Source organism: Neomonachus schauinslandi, chromosome 14 (assembly GCF_002201575.2).
Source record: "Neomonachus schauinslandi chromosome 14, ASM220157v2, whole genome shotgun sequence".
NCBI lineage: Eukaryota > Metazoa > Chordata > Mammalia > Carnivora > Phocidae > Neomonachus > Neomonachus schauinslandi.
Genome location: NC_058416.1, coordinates 75,989,308 through 76,009,991, shown reverse-complemented (window position 1 = coordinate 76,009,991; position 20,684 = coordinate 75,989,308). Strand labels below are relative to the sequence as shown.

Here is a 20,684-nt window from a genome sequence, read left to right as displayed (position 1 = left end):
GGAAGTCTGCTTCTCCCTCTCCCACTCCCCCTGCTTGTGTTCCCTCTCTCGCTGTCTCTCTCTGTCAAATAAATAAATTTTAAAAAAAATCTTAAAAAAAAAAAAGACTTAATAAAAAAAGGGGTTGAAATAGTGGTCTACTATACACACACTAAAAACTAATCTACAATATATTTAATGGTATGAAAAGATGTTCAAGGAATTTTAAACAGAAAAAAGGCAGATAACAAAATACTATTTGCCATTTAATAACAAAATACTATTTACCATCTAACATTACTTAAACACACAAACACACCAAAAAGAGTCTCAGAGGTGACATCAGAGATCAATAAGAAAAGAAGGGACCATTCAATAGAGCTGTAGAAACTGGATTCCTATTACCCTCTACTAATAGGATACAATATAATTAATCATCCTACAATGCTATTATCCTATGTTTAAATAAGACAATTATAGATGCCTTAATTTAGTCTTACCTAAATCCATCTTAATTTAGACTAAATTCTAAATTTAATCTAGATTTTAGATTAAAAACTTGTACAAGAAAGGCAAAGTGTTAACACTAACCCACTCCTATTTAGAAGAAAATACAGGAGAATACCTTTAAGACCTTGGGCCAGAAAAGGATTTCTTATGACACAAAAGCACTCACCTAAGAGAGACGGATAGATTCTACCTGTAGGTATAAACCCTAGGAAAACTCTTAAACATGAAGCCCAGGGAATATATACTATATATATAAACATGAACACACCACAGAACTCTTTGAAACAGCTCCAACCTAGAAACCTAAATATCCATCAAAAGGAAAATATATAAATTATGGTATAATTCACAGGGTAGAACATTACACATTCGTGAAAATGAGTGCAGTAAGTGGGACACATCTTGAAAACAATATTGATTGAAAAAAAAAACAAATTATAAGACCACATTTTATCTTTATCACACTCAACTGTAAAAAAAATTAAAGTAAAAATAAATATTATGTTGTACAGTAAAACATTAAAACATAGTAAATGTAAAACCAGTTTTTAAAATTTTTTTTTTTTTAAAGATTTTATTTATTTGACAGAGAGAGACACAGCGAGAGAGGGAACACAAGCAGGGGGAGCGGGAGAGGGAGAAGCAGGCTTCCCGCCGAGCAGAGAGCCCGATGTGGTACTCGATCCCAGGACCCTGAGATCATGACCTGAGCTGAAGGCAGACGCTTAACGACTGAGCCACCCAGGCGCCCTGTAAAACCAGTTTTTTTAAAAGCAAGGGAATGCTAAATACAAAACTCATGACAGCAGTAAGAGGAGGAGGACAGGTAGGAGGAGGGATCAAGGAGTGCACAGAAGCTTCAAGGGAATACTGGTAATCCTGGGGCTCTTGGGTGGCTCAGTCATTAAGCGTCTGCCTTCGGTTCAGGTCATGATCCCAAGGTTCTGGGATCAAGCCCTGCATCGGGCTCCCTGCTCTGAGGGAAGCCTGCTTCTCCATCTCCCACTCCCCCTGCTTGTGTTCCCTCTCTCGCTGTGTCTCTCTCTGTCAAATAAATAAATAAAATCTTTAAAAAAAAAGAGAATACTGGTAATCCTGTAGTTCTTTAGGTGGTTGGTGAGGTTCATGAGTGTTTATTATGTCTCATAACTTATATACACAGAATATATATTCTTCTGCAGATATATCACATAAGAAGGAAAATACAGTATGAATCTATTCCTATTTTTGTATAAAAAATGATCTATAATTCCTCTAATACCCAGAAGAGTTGCATGAAATGTTGCCATGAATTTTCTAGGTAAGTTAAATTTTAGGTAACGATAATTTTTTTTTTACTTGAGATTTCTGATTTTTTATGAACTTGTGTGTAATTAAACAATAGTCACAAGCATATGCATTTTTTAAAAGACCTGCAAAAGGGACACCTGGGTGGCTCAGTCAGTTAAGCGTCCCGGGATCAAGTCCCGCATCAGGCTCCGTGCTCAGTGGGGAGCCTGCTTCTCCCTCTGTCTGCCGCTTCCCTGCTTGTGCTCTTTCATTCTCTGACAAATGAACTTAAAAAAAAAAAAAAGACCTGAAAAATATGCAACAAACTTAATGAGGGATTGGCAAAGGAATAAGTGGTTTTCTTCTTTTTCTGTTCATCTGCATTTTCCAAAACTGCACCAATAATATATGTATTAGAGTTCTAAAATCTCTTATCTGATACTCTTGCAGCCAAAGATGTTTCAGAATCCCAATTTTTTTTTCTTTTTTGCTTTTAGAAGGGCAACACAGAACATGTATTAGGATTATGAAACATAATCTAACATCAGGCAGTACCCCATAATCAAACACAAATATTTCTGCAACAAAGTGAAGAGTCACACTAAGAGGGATAAATAGATAATATAAAGAACTTCATGTCAGGTCTTGGGGGTTTTTTGCCACCAGAAGAGGTCTAAATTAGGTTTTATCACCAAAAGAGTGGAATTGTTTAGTGCACAGGACCAGAGACGTAAGGCTTCCAATTCTGTCCCCACTGGGCCAACCAACTTGGAGCTTAGTCACTGCAGGCTGTGCACTCACTCAGTTGAGAACAAGTAAAATAGCTGTTAAATGAATATTTCATAATAGCAATAAGTCAAAGCATTTCAAATTCTAAACTAAAAACCTTTTTTTTCCTCTTAATAAAGCTGAAGTTTTCAAGCACATTTAAAAAATGAAGCTAATGAACAAGTATCAAACTAAAATATTTGGAAATTATCAAAATCATAATGTATATCAAAAATGTGACATAGCCACCCAGTAAACTGTTGACCAAAAAGAGAGTACCACTCGTGGTATTCTTTAATTCCACAATTGTGCATTGAGGACCTATAACTCATAAGGACTTCAAATTCAAATTCAAATCCATAAACCCAACAAATGGGCCCTGGGTCCACACTATCACAAATACCAAGAGTTCAAAAATGAATGCAATAGGATCTATCAGGTCAATTAGGAAGTGAGCCTTGTTCTCTCGGTCAGAATACCATTCATAGACTACAATCCAAAAGCAAGTGAATTCCATTTAGAATAACTGCATGTCAATGCTGAGAAAAACCAGAACCATGGCTTATAGAACATTTGTTAGAACATTAAGACATCCAATAGTCAGCAATACTTTTAATGCAATGGTCAAGTATGGTGAAACTATTTGTGTCTAATGATGCAGGTGCTCTTAAAGTGTTTTTTTAATCCACTGTCACTGGGGCAGTGATCAGCTATCTCCTTATCCCTAACTCACCTTTGTGGCAATGACCTAGAACTGATCATAGACATCAGGGGGTCACCACTCAACTGCCTGCAGGGGCTAGGTAAATCATATAAACTAGTGATGTAGAGATTCAGGGTACAGGAACAGAAAGTGGTGGGCACTGAGGCAAACTAGAAAAGCTATGGGTGAAGGCACTCAAGTATTTAGACACTTGACCAAATTCAGTCCCTCTAATAATCAAATAATTGACAGACACACCGTCTATACAATGAACGGCCCATTATGAAATCTCCTCTTGAAGTTGTTTTAATTACATTTGCTAGCATTGGACCCAGCAAATGCCAGCAGTCTGTAACAACAGTGTAAACTCATGGAACAGAGAATCCTGTTTATTCTGCCTTAGTTACTATAGTGAAGCCCCAGCAGGCATAAAGTCAGTCATTAATTACAGAGATCAAATCTACAGCCTTATTTTGTCTAACCAAGTGAGCTATGTGGTCAAACAGTACAACTGGTAGATAACTGATAAAGAACAGGCCAAAGGAAACTGAATATCTAAGAACTAGAATAAGGACCAAATAGCAGTTGTTCTTTTATTTACTAAGAACTATAGAACATGGTGCATCCTTAATGATGAGACCAATTTTTTTCTTCCTCCTGCTAAGTAATCTCTACTCACAGCCAAAAATCTGAGCTGTAAGGAGCTTGTCTCTGTAACTCTCTGAAGACCCTCTTCCATGTTTAAAAAAAGAAAGAAAAAAGGCAGTAACAATATAAAACTGAAGAACCAGAAATACAGGCTGATCAAGCACTCATCTGTTTTTCCTAAAGATATAGATCATTATACTTGTGAGGAGAAATTCAGATCATAAGCTCTTAGACCTCCTTGATGGTGTTGCTCAATATGGCAGCTGCTAGCCACATGTAGCTATTTTTTTTTTTTAAGATTTTTATTTATTTATTTGACAGAGAGAGACACAGCAAGAGAGGGAACACAAGCAGGGGGAGTAGGAGAGGGAGAAGCAGGCTTCCTGCTGAGCAGGGAGCCCGATGTGGGGCTCAATCCCAGGACCCTGGGACCATGACCTGAGCCGAAGGCAGAAGCTTAACGACTGAGCCACCCAGGCACCCCCACACGTAGCTATTTTTTATTTACTTGGCTAATCTGAACTGAGAAGACTTTGTACGAAAAAATGTAAAATATCTTAATTTTTGTATGATTACATATAATCAATGGTATAAATATTTTTGATGCATTCGGTTAAATAAACTATATTATTAAAATTAATTTTGTGTTTCTTTTTACTTTTTAATGTGGCTACTAGAATACTAATAATTACATAGGTGCTTCATGTTATATTTCTATTGGACAGTGCTAACCCCAAAAAGGCCATGTTTTACAACTAACTCCTCTAGTGATCTTCCTGGCAAAGAATAGATATGAAGAACCTCCCCCCCCCCCCAAAAAAAACCAACAACTTCAGTCATTAAACCAGTCATAGTCCCAAGACTACTGACGATGCAGCAGGCTGCCAGAGTAATCTGGGCACTCACTTAACCAAAAATAAAGAACTCATATAACAATCATCTGAGGTTCGGGGCGCCTGGGTGGCTCAGTTGGGTTAGGCGACTGCCTTCGGCTCAGGTCATGATCCCGGGGTCCCGGGGTCGAGTCCCACATCGGGCTCCCTGCTCAGCAGGGAGTCTGCTTCTTCCTCTGACCCTTCCCCCTCTTGCGCTCTCTCTCTCACTCTCTCTCTCTAAGAAATAAAATCTTAAAAAAAAAAAAAAAAAACAATCATCTGAGGTTCATTTCTTCCTAAATGATTCTAGCATGCAAAATATGAAGTAGCTGAATAAAAATCTGAGACAAAAGATTATTTTTTTTCCTTAATGCTAGATATTTTAGGTAACTAAAACCGAGGTGTGACTTTGGTACTACACTGTTAAGTACAACCAGATTTAACATTTTATCTTTTATTTACTTATTTTACAAACAGATTTAATTTTTAAACCACTGCTTTTATCCTCTATAAACCCTTCAATATAAACATTACACAAGTAAAAACCACTTCACACTCATTAGACTGGGTATAATAAAAAACAGGAACAATGACAAGTATTGGTGAGGAGGTGGAGAAATTAGAACCCTCACACATTGCAGATGGGAATGTAAAATGGTACAGCTGTTTTGGACAACAATTTGGCAGTTCCTCAAAATGTTAAACACAGAGAAACCCTATGAGCCAGCAATTCCACTCCTATTTACCCAAGAGAACTGTAAACATACATATATCTGCACAAACGCTTTTACATGAATGCTCATAGTAGCATTATTCATAATAGCCAAAAAAAAAGAAAAAAAGAAGAAAAAGAAAGAAAGAAAGAAAACAACCATCACCTGAGAATGGATAAGTAGAATGTGGTATATCTGCACAATGGAATAAATTTGGCAATGGAAAGGAATGAAGCACTAATACATGCCACATGGATGAACCTTGAAGACAGTATACTGAGTGAAAGAAGTCAAAAGACCACATATTGTATTATTCCATTTATGAAATAGGCAAATCCACAGAAACCAAAAGTACATTAGTGGCTGCCAGGGGCTGGAGAGAAGGGGGGAAAGGGAATAAATTACTAACGGGTACAGAGTTTCATTTGAGATGAAAAAAAAAGTTCTAAAATCGTGGCAATGGTTGCATAACTAGATTGTACACTTTAAGTGAGTGAATTATATGGTATATGACTTGTATCTCAGAAAAGCTTTGCACGCCTAGGTGGCTCAGTCAGTTAAGCAGCTGCCTTCGGCTCAGGTCATGATCCCAGTGTCCTGGGATCAAGTCCCGCGTCAGGCTCCCTGCTCAGCATGGAGTCTGCTTCTCCCTCTGCCCCTCACCCCACTCGTGCTCACTCGCTCCACTTTCTCTCTCTCTCAAATAAATAAAATCTTTTAAAAAAAATTTTTTTTAAATAGAAAACATTAACAAAAAATTAAAATAAAAAACATTAGAGTGAAAACCTGAATGCTATAGAAAAGGACCTATATGAAATCTGACTATATGATATACTTCATTTTAGAATAGAATGAAAATGTGACAACTAGGGACAACTAGGGACAACTAGGGACACCTGGGTGGCTCAGTTGGTTAAGCATCTGCCTTTGGCTCAGGTCATAATCCCAGGGTCCTGGGATCAAGTCCCACATCAGGCTCCCTGCTCAATGGGGAGCCTCTTCTCCCTCTGCCTGCTGCTTCCCCTGCTTGTGCTCTCTCTCTCCCTCTCTCGCTCTAATAAATAAAATCTTTTTTAAAAAAAAAATGTGACAATGAGTCATATGAAAGCAAAGAGGGAACTTCACCTGTGGTTGACTGCATTACCAGACCTAATTCCTCACTCCTCCCGGAATCTACTCCTTAGCCCTGTGATTCTGTAGCTACTCCCACAAATGGGCAAGGTTTAGTTTTGTGGCTCCTTGTCTTTGGTTTCCACAATATGACTTGCTTTGGTTGAAAGAATGAACCAGAAATATCAGTGTGCCAGTTCTGAGTGTGAGCCTCCAGAGTCTTGTAGGTTTCCACTTGCCCTCCTATGCTTCTGCCACTGTCATGAGAAGAACTTCCCCTGGGTGCTGCTGCCCATTCAGTCTAGGCCCCAAAATATACACACATGAAGCAGAGCCACCCAGGTGACATACAGATCTGAAGCAAGAAGCAAAGTTGCCCAGCCAACCTGCAGATTGCTAGTTTAAGCCACTAAATGTGGGGATAATTTGTTATGCAGTATTAAGATGGCAACAGCTAACCAATACAGCAACCAATACTCCCACTGTATTTTGAAGAGGTTCCATAAATTAAACAGTGATGATCAAGGTAGATCTCGCCTAACATCCTGAACAATTACACTTTCAATTATTTAGCATAAAAGAGTGAGCTATAGGCCTCAAATGATATTTGATGCTTGTCCCTTTGAGCTCTTAAACTAAGAATGGAGAGCAACATACTTCTCCATCTTACTAATTTTACTTTTTTAAGGGTTATTTTATTTATTTATTTTTAAAGATTTTATTTATTTATTTGACAGAGAGAGACACAGCAAGAGAGGGAACACAAGCAGGGAGAGTGGGAGAGGGAGAAGCAGACTCCCCAGCGAGCAGGGAACCCGATGTGGGGCTCGATCCCAGGACCCCGGGATCACGACCTGAGCCGAAGGCAAACACTTAATGACGGAGCCACCCAGGCACCCCTTTAAGGGTTATTTTAAAAAATCAAATATAGAATATTTATTTATTTAAAAAAATTGGGGGGGGGCACCTGGGTAGCTCAGTTGGTGAAGCGTCTGCCTTCGGCTCCGGTCATGATCTCAGGGTCCTGAGATCGATCAAGCCCCACACTGGGCTCTCCTCTCAGCGAAGAGTCTGCTTCTCCCTCTCCCTCTGCTGCTCCCCCCTGCTTGTGCTCCCTCTCTCCATCAGATAAATAAAATCTTTAAAAAATTCTTCAAAAATTAAAAAAAAATTTTTTTGAGAGAGAGAGAGGGTGGGGAAGAGGGGCAGAGGGAGAGGGAGAGAGAGAATCTTAAGCAGACTCCATGCCCAGTGCAGAGCCCGACACAGAGCTCAATCTCACGACCCTGAGATCATTACCTGAGTCAAAATCAAAGAGTCAGATGCTTAACCGACTGAGCCACCCAGGCACCCTGGAATAATATTTATTTAAATAAACTATGTGTCAAACCCCTGAGAATAAAAAAACAAACAAAAATGTAGTCATGTCCTCAATACTTCACAAGGAAACAAGGAAACAAAGAACAATTGAAAGAGGTAAGTACAGTGTACTAAGGGAACACAAAGAAGGGTCATCCAGGAACAATGAAGAGAGAAATTTTTTCTTTAATTTTATATGTATAAAATCATCAGGACTTACTGACTTGTTTGATGAGGATTAAGAATGTCTCCAAGGTCTCCAGCTGTGACACCCAAGCCAGGAGCTCTCGATGAGCTACGGGACAGGCTAAGACTGCCTCATCACCACATGTTGACTCATTATCAACTTGGTTAAGTCTACACTGAAGCACAAAGCTAGATTTGCAGAGCTGTATGGGGCCATTTGCACCTCTGCCACATGATGACTCTCGTTGAGTTTCCTATTCTAGTAGCTGGCTATCTTTTCCATTTGGTCTCATTATTTGAGCTTCCTGATGCTTGAGTCTCTAACCTTCACCTTGTTTCTATGTCCAATTACATCTGCTATTCACTGTTCTTTCCTACTTCTACTTGTTATTCCCTTTTGTTCTAAGTTGGTTGATAACCTTTGGCCTTAGTTCTTAGACCCTTTGCTATCCACAAATAACAGACCCTTAGGTCTGTAGGTTATTTTCACCATTGCACAGCATGCAAAGGTACAAAACAAAAACAACTTCTAATCCCCCAAACTTCTGGTTTATGTCTATTCAGATGACCAGGTTATTTAATTCTGACCTAAGACTGAGGCACTGCTGTATCTACACAATTTAAAATATGCACACACCAGGCCAAGAGATTTTTTTAAATTGCCCTTTCTGAATTATAATTATTAAACAAGAGAAAAGAAATGAGTTAAAAGAGAAAATAGACTTAGAAATATGGGAAAAAATGAAGGCAAAATAAGTTTCTATTTTTAAAAAAATTTTAGCTCCTTAAACAAAAGCTTATATACAAGGAATGTGAATTTCTGAAATAGCAAGAGATAGAAAATGTTAAATTGCTCACAAGCTACTTTCCATATAGCTTATTGCTCCTCATACTTCAAAGGAAGTTTCCTGCAAAATATTTCACGTGAGCATGTGATTGAAACTTTCCCCTAACTCCCCCCTGCAAAAGGCAGAGCTTTTCCCCTTTAAAAAAATAATCTATATCACACAGTGCCTGTTTGGGAGATAAAGTATAAATAAATTGGCAGCAGTTGGTCTGTGGTCAGGTTGAAGAAGAGATAAATGAAGATGACGACTTTAAAGAGCCTGTGGTCCTCTGTAAATGTCTCCCTTAGGTGTTCGGTTCAGGGGCTGAGCCACTTTCCCTTCTCAAGGTGCTATATGGATATTAGCAAGTTAGGCCAATCTGGCCACAACCCTTGACCCAACTTCACAGTAACAATTTTACTTTTGTATTTTCTTCCAAGAGTTGTGAGATACTAGGTTAAGTATTCTCTCTTCTATGTGCCCTGTCATTGTATTTTTAAGGTGCCATTCTATTCTAAAATCCAGCACCTGGCAAATTTCACCTCTGAGGTAGTCAATCTTAAAAAAAAAAAAAGGAAAATCTCAGCTTCTACTATGTGTAGGTCCTTAACACCGTGAAATTACTTATTCTGATCCTATCCTTACAGAATTCATGAAGGTGGGAAGATAGCCACATCAATATACTCAATACAAGGTCAGAAAAATCATAAAAGTGCTGCCACATGACAGGATCAGATAAAGAACTACAGACATCAGAAGAATATTTCTCCTGGGCCAATCAGAAGGTTCCGTAACAAGAGGACAGCATTTCAGCTGTACCTTGAAAGATGTGTAGGACTTACATATTTAGAGACTTGGGAGAAAGGCTAACCAGGTATAAGGAGTCAGCTTAAATAAAAGGGGAAACAGTGAGTAACCCAGTTTGGCAGAAATAACAAGCATTTTAAAGAAAACATAGGGAAGTAGGGTTACAAGGCAAGATTGTTTCGAAAGTCAGACCACAGAGGTTGGATTTTATACTGATACAATTAAAAAAAAACAAAACAGAAAAAAGCAATACAATCTGAACTAGTGGCAACGTAAAGACCAAGCGAAGCAAAGACTAAATATACACACATCAAGTGTTCATTCCCCATTAAGTTCCCTTCAAAATTCCTAACTGAAATCCATGATTAAAATAAACAAATAAAAATCTCTAAACTACAGTAAAAAAAAAAAAAATATTTCCAAGATCAATTTCTCCTTCTCTCTAGCTTCAAATATACAATTCTGCCCCTTATCAAAGAAAATTAAAATAAAACCAGAAGACTATGGCCCTGTCTATATCAAGCATCCTACTTTCTTTCCTTACCTCTTTCTCATCTTATCTTGCAAACAAATGGCCAGTACCCAAAGGATGCCTTTATTTCTTCATTACCCTGACCTAATTTGCCTTTCACCCTCACTACTCTGATCTTTATTAGTGCACTTTCACTAATGACTTCCTTTGCAAATTCAACAGTCTGTTTTTTGCTTCATTCTCTTTGAACCCTGTTGCCTTTTACACTCTTGCCCCCCCTCCAAAATTCTCTGTGCCTTTTCTTTCATCGCCGTTGAGCTTTGCTAATTATCCTACTTCTGATGGAGCTTCCTTTGACTCCTCTTCTTCCTCCCATTTCTCAGTTGTGAGTTTCCCAAGCCTCAACTTCCAGGCCTCCATTCTGCCCTCAGAGCTACTCTCTCCGTCTTGGTTAACTGACCCCATCTCACATCTTTAACTCTCACTAGCCTCACAGTGGTCCCAGGTAGCATTTCTGTAGCAAGACTAGACCTGAGTCCCTATGAAAGTTATGTTTGAAAATATTTTTAAGGTATCAGACCTTAATACTTTTAAGGTACTGGTGCCTGCACTAATCAATGCAGAGGTAAGAGAATTCAATCTCTAAAACTAACTTTTTTTTTTAAAGACTTTATTTGAGAGAGAGCGAGAGCACACACAGAGGGAGAGAGAGGAAGAAGCGGACTCCCTGCTGAGCAAAGAGCCAAATACAGGGCTCAATCCCAGGACCCCGAGACCATGACCTGAGCCAAAGGCAGACACTTAATCAACTGAGCCACCCCAGGTGCCCCTAAAACTAACTTTTACCTCTAACAGTATTTTTTTTTTTTTAAGATTTTCTTTATTTATTTGACAGAGAGAGAGAGACAGTGAGAGAGGGAACACAAGCAGGGGGAGTGGGAGAGAGAGACAGAGAGAGAAGCAGGCTTCCTGCTGAGCAGAGAGCCCAATGTGGGGCTCGATCCCAGGACCCTGGGATCATGACCTGAGCCGAAGGCAGACGCTTAACAACTGAGCCACCCAGGCGCCCCCAACAGTATTTTTGCAGGCATTCTTGAGAAATGAATGTAAATTTCGGGGAGTTTGTAAGTCAGCAGCGCATACAGTAGTCGAAGATTTAAAAGTTAAGGCTGTCAGGCAAAGCCCGAAGATTTACAAGTTTGGAAAGTAAAACTAGACAACTCGGGCAAAAAATTAAGACAAGGAAACAAAGTCAAGCACTGTACTTAAGTCAAAATATCTGTATAACCAAATTGAAGAAAACAATTAAAACTTCGCTGCACATGTCCTATTTAGGTCAATAGTGAAACCAAAGTCTGAGGCCCTCCTATGAGGGGAAGTGGGTGTGCCTGGCAGACGCGGTGTGGAGTAAGGAAACAGATAAGAAACTGCTAACAGCCCTCCTTGGGCATTTTAGGGTATGAGTATCCTGTGCATTCCAAAGAAAACCAGGAAAAGAGTAGGATTATCCATACCACTGTTCTCATCCCTCATTTGAAGGAAACTGCCTTCTAAAGATCAAAACAGAACTTTTATGGAAAAACTTATTTTATAAGTTTTATTCAATTCACGATTTTTCTTCTTTATTTTTGGACTATGAAATGTGACTAAAAGAAGATGGCCTTATAGTACATTTCAAAGGCAACAATATTAATGACAATTTGCAAACTATTCTTTCTTTTTATATGACATTATTTGGATATCTCAAAAGAATTCTCACTAGAGTGGACATCTCAAAGTTTAAATGCTGGTTATATTATGAAACGAGAAAAATCATTTCTGTAGTGAGGAACTCTGTATCTGGAACCTGTCTGGATCTAACAATGTAAAGCACAAATACCTTGCTTTTATAGTTCACTTAGCAATTTACAAGGCATTAGCAATTTACAAGGCATTTGCACATATGTTACCTCACTGAACCCTTGCAACAACTCTTTGGAGTAGGACAGGCATAACCACTGTACAGAACACGATACTGCGACTAAGACAATACTAGAGCACAGTTCATCAGAGATGGAAATCACCCTCAAACAAAAACTTTCCCAATTCAAAGAAACCAGAACAGAATTAGATCCTATTTTGGAATTTCAATTTCAAACAAAAATTTAATCAGTGGCATTGGCAGAATCGAACACTTTTTGAGCAATCACTTATATTCAGTACAATTCACGAACATGTAAAAACCAAGGAGAGCACATCTCTACTTTAGCACACTTCGATTTTTTATCCCTTAGTGGTTCTTCAACTATAAATACCAGAACTCCAAAATAGAGATTATCAACTCTTCTTACCAAGTTAGGGTAAAACCTAAAAACCAAGAAATGGGATTTTCTATTAGGTCTCTAACTTTAAAAATATTTTCAAACCTAACTTTTCACAGGCACTCAATCTAGTCTAATCATAGCTAATGAGTGGGTCTGTTTTAAGTTGTGGCTCTAGTGAGACCTATTAATAAAATCTGGGAGGTAAGAGGGCGCCTGGGTGGCTCAGTCGTTGTTAAGCGTCTGCCTTCCGCTCAGGTCATGATCCCAGGGTCCTGGGATCAAGTCCCACATCGGGCTCCCTCCTCAGCGGGAAGCCTGCTCTCCCTCTCCCACTCCTGCTGCTTGTGTTCCTGCTCTCGCTATCTCTGTCTCTGTCAAATAAATAAATAAATAAAATCTTAAAAAAAAAAAATCTGGGAGGTAAGAATTCATTGTGAGGATCATGAGGACTAACTGTAGATTTTCCCTATAAAACTGAATTTGGTCACCTGGAGCCCCTCTAGACACCTCAGAGGTTAAAATTACAGAAGAGGAGCACTCTACCTCTAACCTTTTAAGTGAGGATTGGAAAATATTACAGAAACTTGTTGCAAAGTTGTAAAAATTTGGTTTATACATACAACAAATAAAACCAATATTTTCCTTTAACTCCCAAGAAGCAACCATTAAACTCCAGAAAATATATTCTAGAATTTAATAAATCAAGTCATACTTATGGCTCTATTGCCAGGGACAGCAATCACATAAAGTTCAGATGCCAAATGTAGTCAACAGCACTTGGCTAGACACCCTCCTCTTAGGACATCCCCTGATTTTCCATGAGATAGTTTGATGAAACATGAGAATGATAAAAATAAGTTATTAACGTTTAAGTAAAATATATACAGAACTCCATAACACCTCAATTCATGGCATTTGTCATCTCTAAAATAAATGGTCACATAGAAATCTGTTATAAGAAATGCAGGGACATAAGCATTTTAATTCATAATACCACTTGGCAAATTATAGGCTGATATGGTTACACTCTCTCCAGCTTCCCTCTCCCCCATCCCCAGGCTTCATAAGAAATACTAAGGAAAATGATTTCAGTACATATTCCTGGTCTTAGTTTTGGTTAATTTCAGTCTGAATCATGCATCACCAAACCATTATTATAGCACATTAACTATAAGCAAAACATGTTTTAAAAGTGAGCAAATCTAACATCTATAATGCTAGACACACACTTTCAACTAAATAGTTTCTCTCTGAAAAACTTGCGAAAGATGTAAAGACCACAAGATACAAAGAAACAGGTATGATCACAACAGATACAATGACACACAACAGTAATTGCATAGAAGGGACTTCCATAAAGTTCTGGAGATCTGTGTTATTTCTCATTCTCAGGTGTAGCACTATTTGCAGATACCTAGCAGGATAAAGCCCATTATCATCACAGTATATTACCTCAATATAATGCAATCCTTAGATATCTTAAGATACATAGCCCAGGGCGAAGCGTTCTCATTCATTTGTTCAGTAAATATTTACCAGCTACCCATTACATGCCAGGCACTGGAGAGAGTACCAAAATAGAAAGATTCTTAGCCGTGTAACTTTTAGTTTGATTATTGTCTGTCAACCCTCAGAGACACACACAAGATGAGACTGTGAAGCCTACTGAGGAACCTGGATTTTATTGCAAGTGTGACCACTGAAGAGTTTTAAGCAGAGGACAGGCACATCTGAGTTAGTCAGAAGTCCACTCAGGAGAACAGCCACCATGTGGAGAATGAGAGGGGGACCCAGTGAGGAGGTAACAGGGAACTCAAGCAAAAGATGGGCTGGCTTACATTAGTGATTGTGGAAATGGAAGTAGAGAGATTCAGTCACAGAATCTTCATGTTGAACAGTCTTGACTTTGAGCCCTTTCACCATTTACATGTTATTTGGCAAGTTACTTCAATTCTTTGAGCCTGTTTCCTTACTTATCAATGCTTTAAAGCCCTAGCACCCAGAAAACACACAATAAAGTATTATGATACTACTTTGGTAACAAAATTCATCCCGATGAAGTTCACATGTATTTATTTCCTTTTCCCTCTACACCAACATTAACCCTAACGTAAGTCATTTTTACCACCAAGATTCAAATACTGCACTGACTCCATCAAGAGAGAAGTTCCTAAAAAAATAAAAGAGACAAGGCCTGTTTCCCACAGAACTTATGCTAAAACAACTGCTCATAAATATCTATCAAGCAAGGTGTTTTTCTCAAATTAATAAAAAATCTAGTTTGCACCTTCTATTTGTGTTTTCACAGGCGTTCTTTTACTTCCTCGGTATACAAGCAAAAAGTATACAAGCTGAATCTTGTGGTTACATCGTGATAAAGATTGTGGTGTTACTACCAATTATTTTAATTTCATCTGTCAATAGCTTTTATTTAAAACTTTACTAAGGATGGGATTACTCATTCTTACAGCACTGTGACATCAGGAAACTAAATTACCAAAAGCTCTCTTTTATAAGCATAAGGATTATAATAAACACTCACCTATCTGTAGCTTTCCCTTACACTTAAAATATTCTTTCAACAAAGGATGAACCACCCTGAAAATCTATCATATTCAATCAGCATGTTCTAAGTAGAAGCTATAGGCAAGACAATGTGCTAAGTATATGGGAGGACAAAGGGTAGTCTAACAGTGTCCTTACCCTCAAGGAGTTTACAATCTAATGAAGAAGCTAGGTTTTCACACATGTAAAGGAAAGATGCAGACGACTACAAGTATCAACAACAAAGAGATCACTTTCAGTTGGGGTGATCAGAAAATGCTTCTCAGCTACGTGGAATTTCAGGTCAACCCTTGGGTAATGGGATTGTGATAGAATCTGCTAGAAAGAAAGTGTGATGAGGAAAACAACTTTCAAGGACAAGAACTTTGTTTTTCAGAGTTGCTGCCTAGCCATTTTACAGTATGATATCTGTAATCACACCCAGAGTCTGGACATTTAGATAAGGATTTGAGTTTAGGATGCCCACCACAAGTCCCTGCTTTGCTTTTCCCCGGGCATCTTTAAAAATAACCATTAGAGGGGGAACCTGGGTGGCTCAGTTGGTTAAGCGACTGCCTTCGGCTCAGGTCATGATCCTGGAGTCCCTGGATCGAGTCCCGCATCGGGCTCCCTGCTCGGCGGGGAGTCTGCTTCTCCCTCTGACCCTCCCCCATCTTAGACTCTCTCTTTCTCCTTCTCGCTCAATCAAATAAATAAATAAAATATTAAAAAAAAAAATAACCATTAGAGGTAAGCCCTCCAAATTACTGACCTCCACACCAATCACCTTGTAAGTAATAGGTGTTTGCTATCCTACTCTGTATCTCCTGTTCATGACCTGGGACAGAAGACTGCCCTCTCCCTGGCTCACTGGGCCCCATGGTTTCAGTTACCAGGGTCAACCACAGTCTGGTCTGGAAGCAGATGATTCTCCTCCTCATGTACGGTCATAAGGTTACAATAGTAGCCTAATGCTACACCACAATGCCTAGGTCATTCATCTCACTTCAGCTAGTCACATAGCATTTTATCATCTCATATCATCACAAGAAGGGTGAATACAGTACAATAAGATACTTTGAGAGAGACCACATTCACATAACTTTTATTACAGTATATTGTTATAATTGTTTTATTTGTTGTTAATCTCTTATGAAGCCTAATTTCTAATTTAAACTTTCTCACAGGCATGCATGTATAGAAAAAAACATGGTATATATAGGGTTCGGTACTACCCTCAATCTCAGGCATCTACTGGCATGTAAACCCCACAGATAACGGGGGACTACTGTACTTCCACTGTATGGGTGTACTGAAACTGCACCTTCAACTGAAGTGACCCCTTGGGATTTCACTTCCCCAAAGTGGGAGCTCAGATGCTGAGAAAGCTACCTGCCAACTACCTGGGTGGCTTGTGCCCCCTCATTCATCAGGTCATAACCTACATATTCTTAACTCAGTACACCCACTCTGGCTTCCCCACACAGAAAGCAAGCACAAGAAACCAGAAAACAGCATGAACAGCATGTGTAGAAGTTTTTTTTTAATTAACTTTTTATTATGAAAAATGTAAACATGTCAAAGTATACAGAATAAAATAAACCTCCTTACATCACTAAGCTTCAACAATTACCACCTCATGGCCAATTTTGCTTTAGAATTTACATATCTTATTATATGAAAATCCTGGGGCACCTGGCTGGCTCAGTCGGTGGAGCTTGTGACTCTTGATCTCAGGGTTGTGGGTTCGAGCCCCATGTTGGGTGTAGAGATTCTTAAAAATAAAATCTTTAAAAAAAAAAAGAGAGAGAGAGAGAAAAGAAAATCCTAAGGAACCTATTTTCATTCTTCTGACATCTACTTTCTATATTCTTCACTGACTCGATCCTCAGACAATACCTCAGACTGCCACAACAGTCCCCACGAGGTTGATTTTCCTAAAGGCAACATACAAATGAAGTACAAGTCCGTTTAAAAAAAAAAAAAAAAAAAACCTCCCATTTACACAAACCAAAGGAACAGTGACAAAGATATTGAAAAATGAGAGATAATCCAAAGCTCAGTTCACATGTACTTCTGGAATACCTTTTTCCACACTTATATTACAAGGAGAATGAAAACAATGATGGGAGAATTTGTGTCAAACAAAATAAAGCATCACAGGTGAAGTATCTTGGACAAATCACTTGGCCTCCTGAGCCTAAGTTTCCTCCTCCATAAAACAGAGAATGATCACCTACCTCAGGGACTGGTGAGAATTATACCTATACTTTACATGGATAATTACCTATGGTAACTATCAGAACCTAGAAAGCTGCCTGGTTTCCCAATTCTCTCTCCTCATACACCTCCCTCTCTCAAGATGATGCAAAAACTTTCTCCATCTCAAAACTTGCTAAAGGTGAGAAGCTAATCAGCATTCTGATTTCAAGGAGCTTCTCTAGCAAAAGGAGCTGAGATTGAAGTATTTCAGTAGGATAAGTATTATAAACTACCAAACTTCACAAAATAGTCCCACCTTAACTAGTAGTGCCGTCCAACATCACATACAGAGTGTGGCCAAACTAGTAAAACCCTCTCATTTTCCCCCACTTCTTGGCCAGTGTCTACTCCTTCAACCATCCACAGTCTCTATATGGCACAGTAAAAGCAGAAGGGCAGCCATCAGGACTCTCAGCTGGGCCAGTTAGTGTTAAGAGCTCAAGATGAGTTAGTTAAGTTAGTTACGGATATGTGCATAAGAAAGCTCAAACTGTAATCTTGTGTTCCATATTACCTGCTAAGAAGAGGCAGCTCACTGTTGCTCAAAACTATCCAATTAGTTAACGCTTTTAAAAATACATTTGCAGTCACAACTGTCCACCAATGTTTTAATTCTTCTTTTAGTGTTATTTTTTTCAGACTCTCACTTATCTTCTTTTTGAGCACTGAAGTTCCCTTTTGAATTATGATCTTCCATCAGCAATCCTCTTTCCGTATGTGAAGACACAATGAGTTCCTAACTTAGCTATCATAACCTCAACCACCACAAAGCATCCACTCCATTGAAGCCCTTTACCTAAAACCATTCTTTATTTTCATATATTACCCATTTCTTTGCTGTTCCCCTAACTCACATATCACCCATTTCTTTGCTGTTCCCCTAACTATAATGTAATAAAAAGTAACACTTTACAGTTTGCCATGTGCTTTGTAAAGTTATTCATTTAATCTTTACAACCTATGAAAAAGGCAATTCCCCTATTTAATAGGTAAGGGAAAAGGAATGGAGAACTTACTATCTTGCCCAGTTACAAACTCAGTGGTGAAGAGGACTTCCAAACAAAGCCTTCCAACTCCAAAAGCCACGCTCGTCCCACTCAATTATTCTCTTTTCTAACAAGGGAAAGCAGTACAATTCTGTCCCAAACCACGTTTGCTTCAAAGAGTAAACCATCTTCAATCTCTCTAGATTGCAAACCAGATTTCCCATCCCACACCTACCATCCCATTTCTTCCTTTCTCACCCGCGGGTTATTGTTTCCTCCCCACTACCCAATTTCTACTCTTCAAGGAAACTATCATCATTCCTTCAACCCCTCCTGCAAATATTCCACCTCCACATGCTAAAGAGAAGCCTCTCACCCCCTCTCCCCAAACACTGCACTTCCTTCTCAGGATAGGTAAGTTCTCACTCCATGAACTACAGAGCACACTTCTCAGTCCTTAACAAGCTATTTAATAACTTTGGAAGTCCCATAAAAATGGACATAACTTGCAGATCTTACATCTCCATACCTGATCCAGGGCAGCAGACCACTTTAAATTCTGAAGAAGAGTACCAACCCTCACAAAGATTCTGCTCATGCCCCACTGCCACCAACGACTTCCTTTCCAGAACGTGGTTATTCAAACAGGATCCCCTTCCAACCTCTTCACAAGGGACTCCCCTCCATGGTTCCCAAGACGCTCCCTCCTTCCGCTGTTTTCCTTCGGTCACACCCGGGCCTCTGCCCACCCCACCAACTCTCCCTTCACTCGCCAGCCAGGTGCTAAGCAGCAGCTCCAGTTAGACGGCTCCTCCTCTCACACAACTTCCAAGTTCAGCCTTTTATCACCTGTTTTTCCCACCAGCTTCCTCGCAGCTCGGTGGCCCACCCTTGCCCCGGCCCGCCTCTGCCCACCCTTCCAACCCTCCTGCCCAGGAACCACCCCCGCAAGTTAGTCCCGGGGTGCCCACGAGATTCAACTTTCCATCCGTGGGCTTCCCACCTTTGGGGTCATGCTCCCCTTCTCCATCACCTGCTCCGCCCATGACCAAATGACATCCGCCGCGGCCGCCGCAGCCGCCGCCTCCATCCCCCGTCTTGGACTCCGGGTCCCCGGCCACTGACCGCCTTCCACGAGCGCCAGCCGCCCCCTCTGGTGGGGACGAGGGGGGCGTGCACCCCCAACTCCCACCCCCCCCACCAACGCGCACCTGTTCCTCCTCCTCCTCTTCCCCCTCCCCCCCCCGGCCGCGCCGGCGCCCCGACCCCCACCTGCGCCGCGCCCCGGCCTCCCAAGCTCCGCACTCACCACGAGTAGGTCTGCTCCGCCATGGCGCTGACTCTCGTGGGCTCCGCTGCAGGCTCTGGCCGGGCCCGGCGGCGGCGGGGGAACGAACGGGCGGCGGGCTCGCTCGGGCCGGGAGCGGAAGGCGCGGCCGCGGCCCGGCGCTCGCTCGCTGGCTTGCACGGCGGGAGGGCCGGGAAGGCGGCTGGCGGGGAGAGGCCGGGCTCCGAGGCTGCCCCGCTCCCTGGGCCCCGGGGCGGGGCGGGCTCCGCTCTCGGCCTCCCTCACCGGCGGCGGCGGCGGCGGCTCCGCTGCGGCTCTAAACCCAACATGGCGGCGGCGGCGGCGGCGCTGAGAACAAGGGGGCCCCGGGGCGGGCGAGCGGCGAGAGGGCCCCGCGCTCACTGCGCGCTGGGCCGCGGGAGCGCCGCGTTCGAGCGGCGGCGGCGGCGGCCGAGGGACATGGCCGGCAGGCGGAGGCGGCGGCAGCGGCGGCTGAGGGGGGCGCTAGGCGGTGAGGCGAGGCGGCTCGGCTCACACCCGCTGAGGGGAGGAGAGGAGGGGGCGGGGGCCAGCCTTGGACCCGCGCGGGTCACGTGCCCAAAACACGCTCACGTGACGCGCGCGCCCCGCCCCTCGCGCCGGGCCCTTGCGCGAGACGCCGGTTCGCTGGTTCGAGGCGACTGTTGCTCACCCAGCTTCTGGCGGTTGATCCGCCTCCCGTCGCTTGGTTCCGCCTCCCGTCGCTTGGTGCCGCCTCCTCCTCACGCGCAGCGGTCGCCTCAGGCCCCCTCCCCTTCCCCTTTAAGGGGGCTGCAGCCGCCAGCCAATCAGGAGCCCCGATGCGCGTCCGTTGGCTGCCACTCAGCTGTCAGCCGTCAATCAACAGTGTGCGGGCCGAGGGTCCCCCAAGTGTCAGTCAACCTGTCAGTCCGCAGTCGGAGCGCTGCATCCCTTGGTTCGTTTGTTCGTTGGTTCATTCATTCGTGTAGCAAATGTTCCATGCAGCCAACCTTTATTGCGCCAGGCTCTGTGCCAGGTCCTCAGGGTGACAACTCGAATACCCCATACTTGCCTT

The 20,684-nt window shown here is 41.5% G+C and overlaps 1 protein-coding gene across 1 annotated transcript in view; it reads right to left on the bottom strand.

Annotated features, from left to right (window-relative positions):
- SPPL3 (signal peptide peptidase like 3) overlaps positions 1–20,076 on the bottom strand; it is a 140,118-nt gene extending 120,042 nt beyond the window's left edge. The window contains exon 1 of the mRNA XM_021703496.1: positions 19,631–20,076. Within this exon, the coding sequence (XP_021559171.1) occupies positions 19,631–19,653 (23 nt within the window). The 5' untranslated portion in view covers positions 19,654–20,076. The remainder of the gene's footprint in view (positions 1–19,630) is intronic.
- Positions 20,077–20,684: the final 608 nt, after the last annotated feature.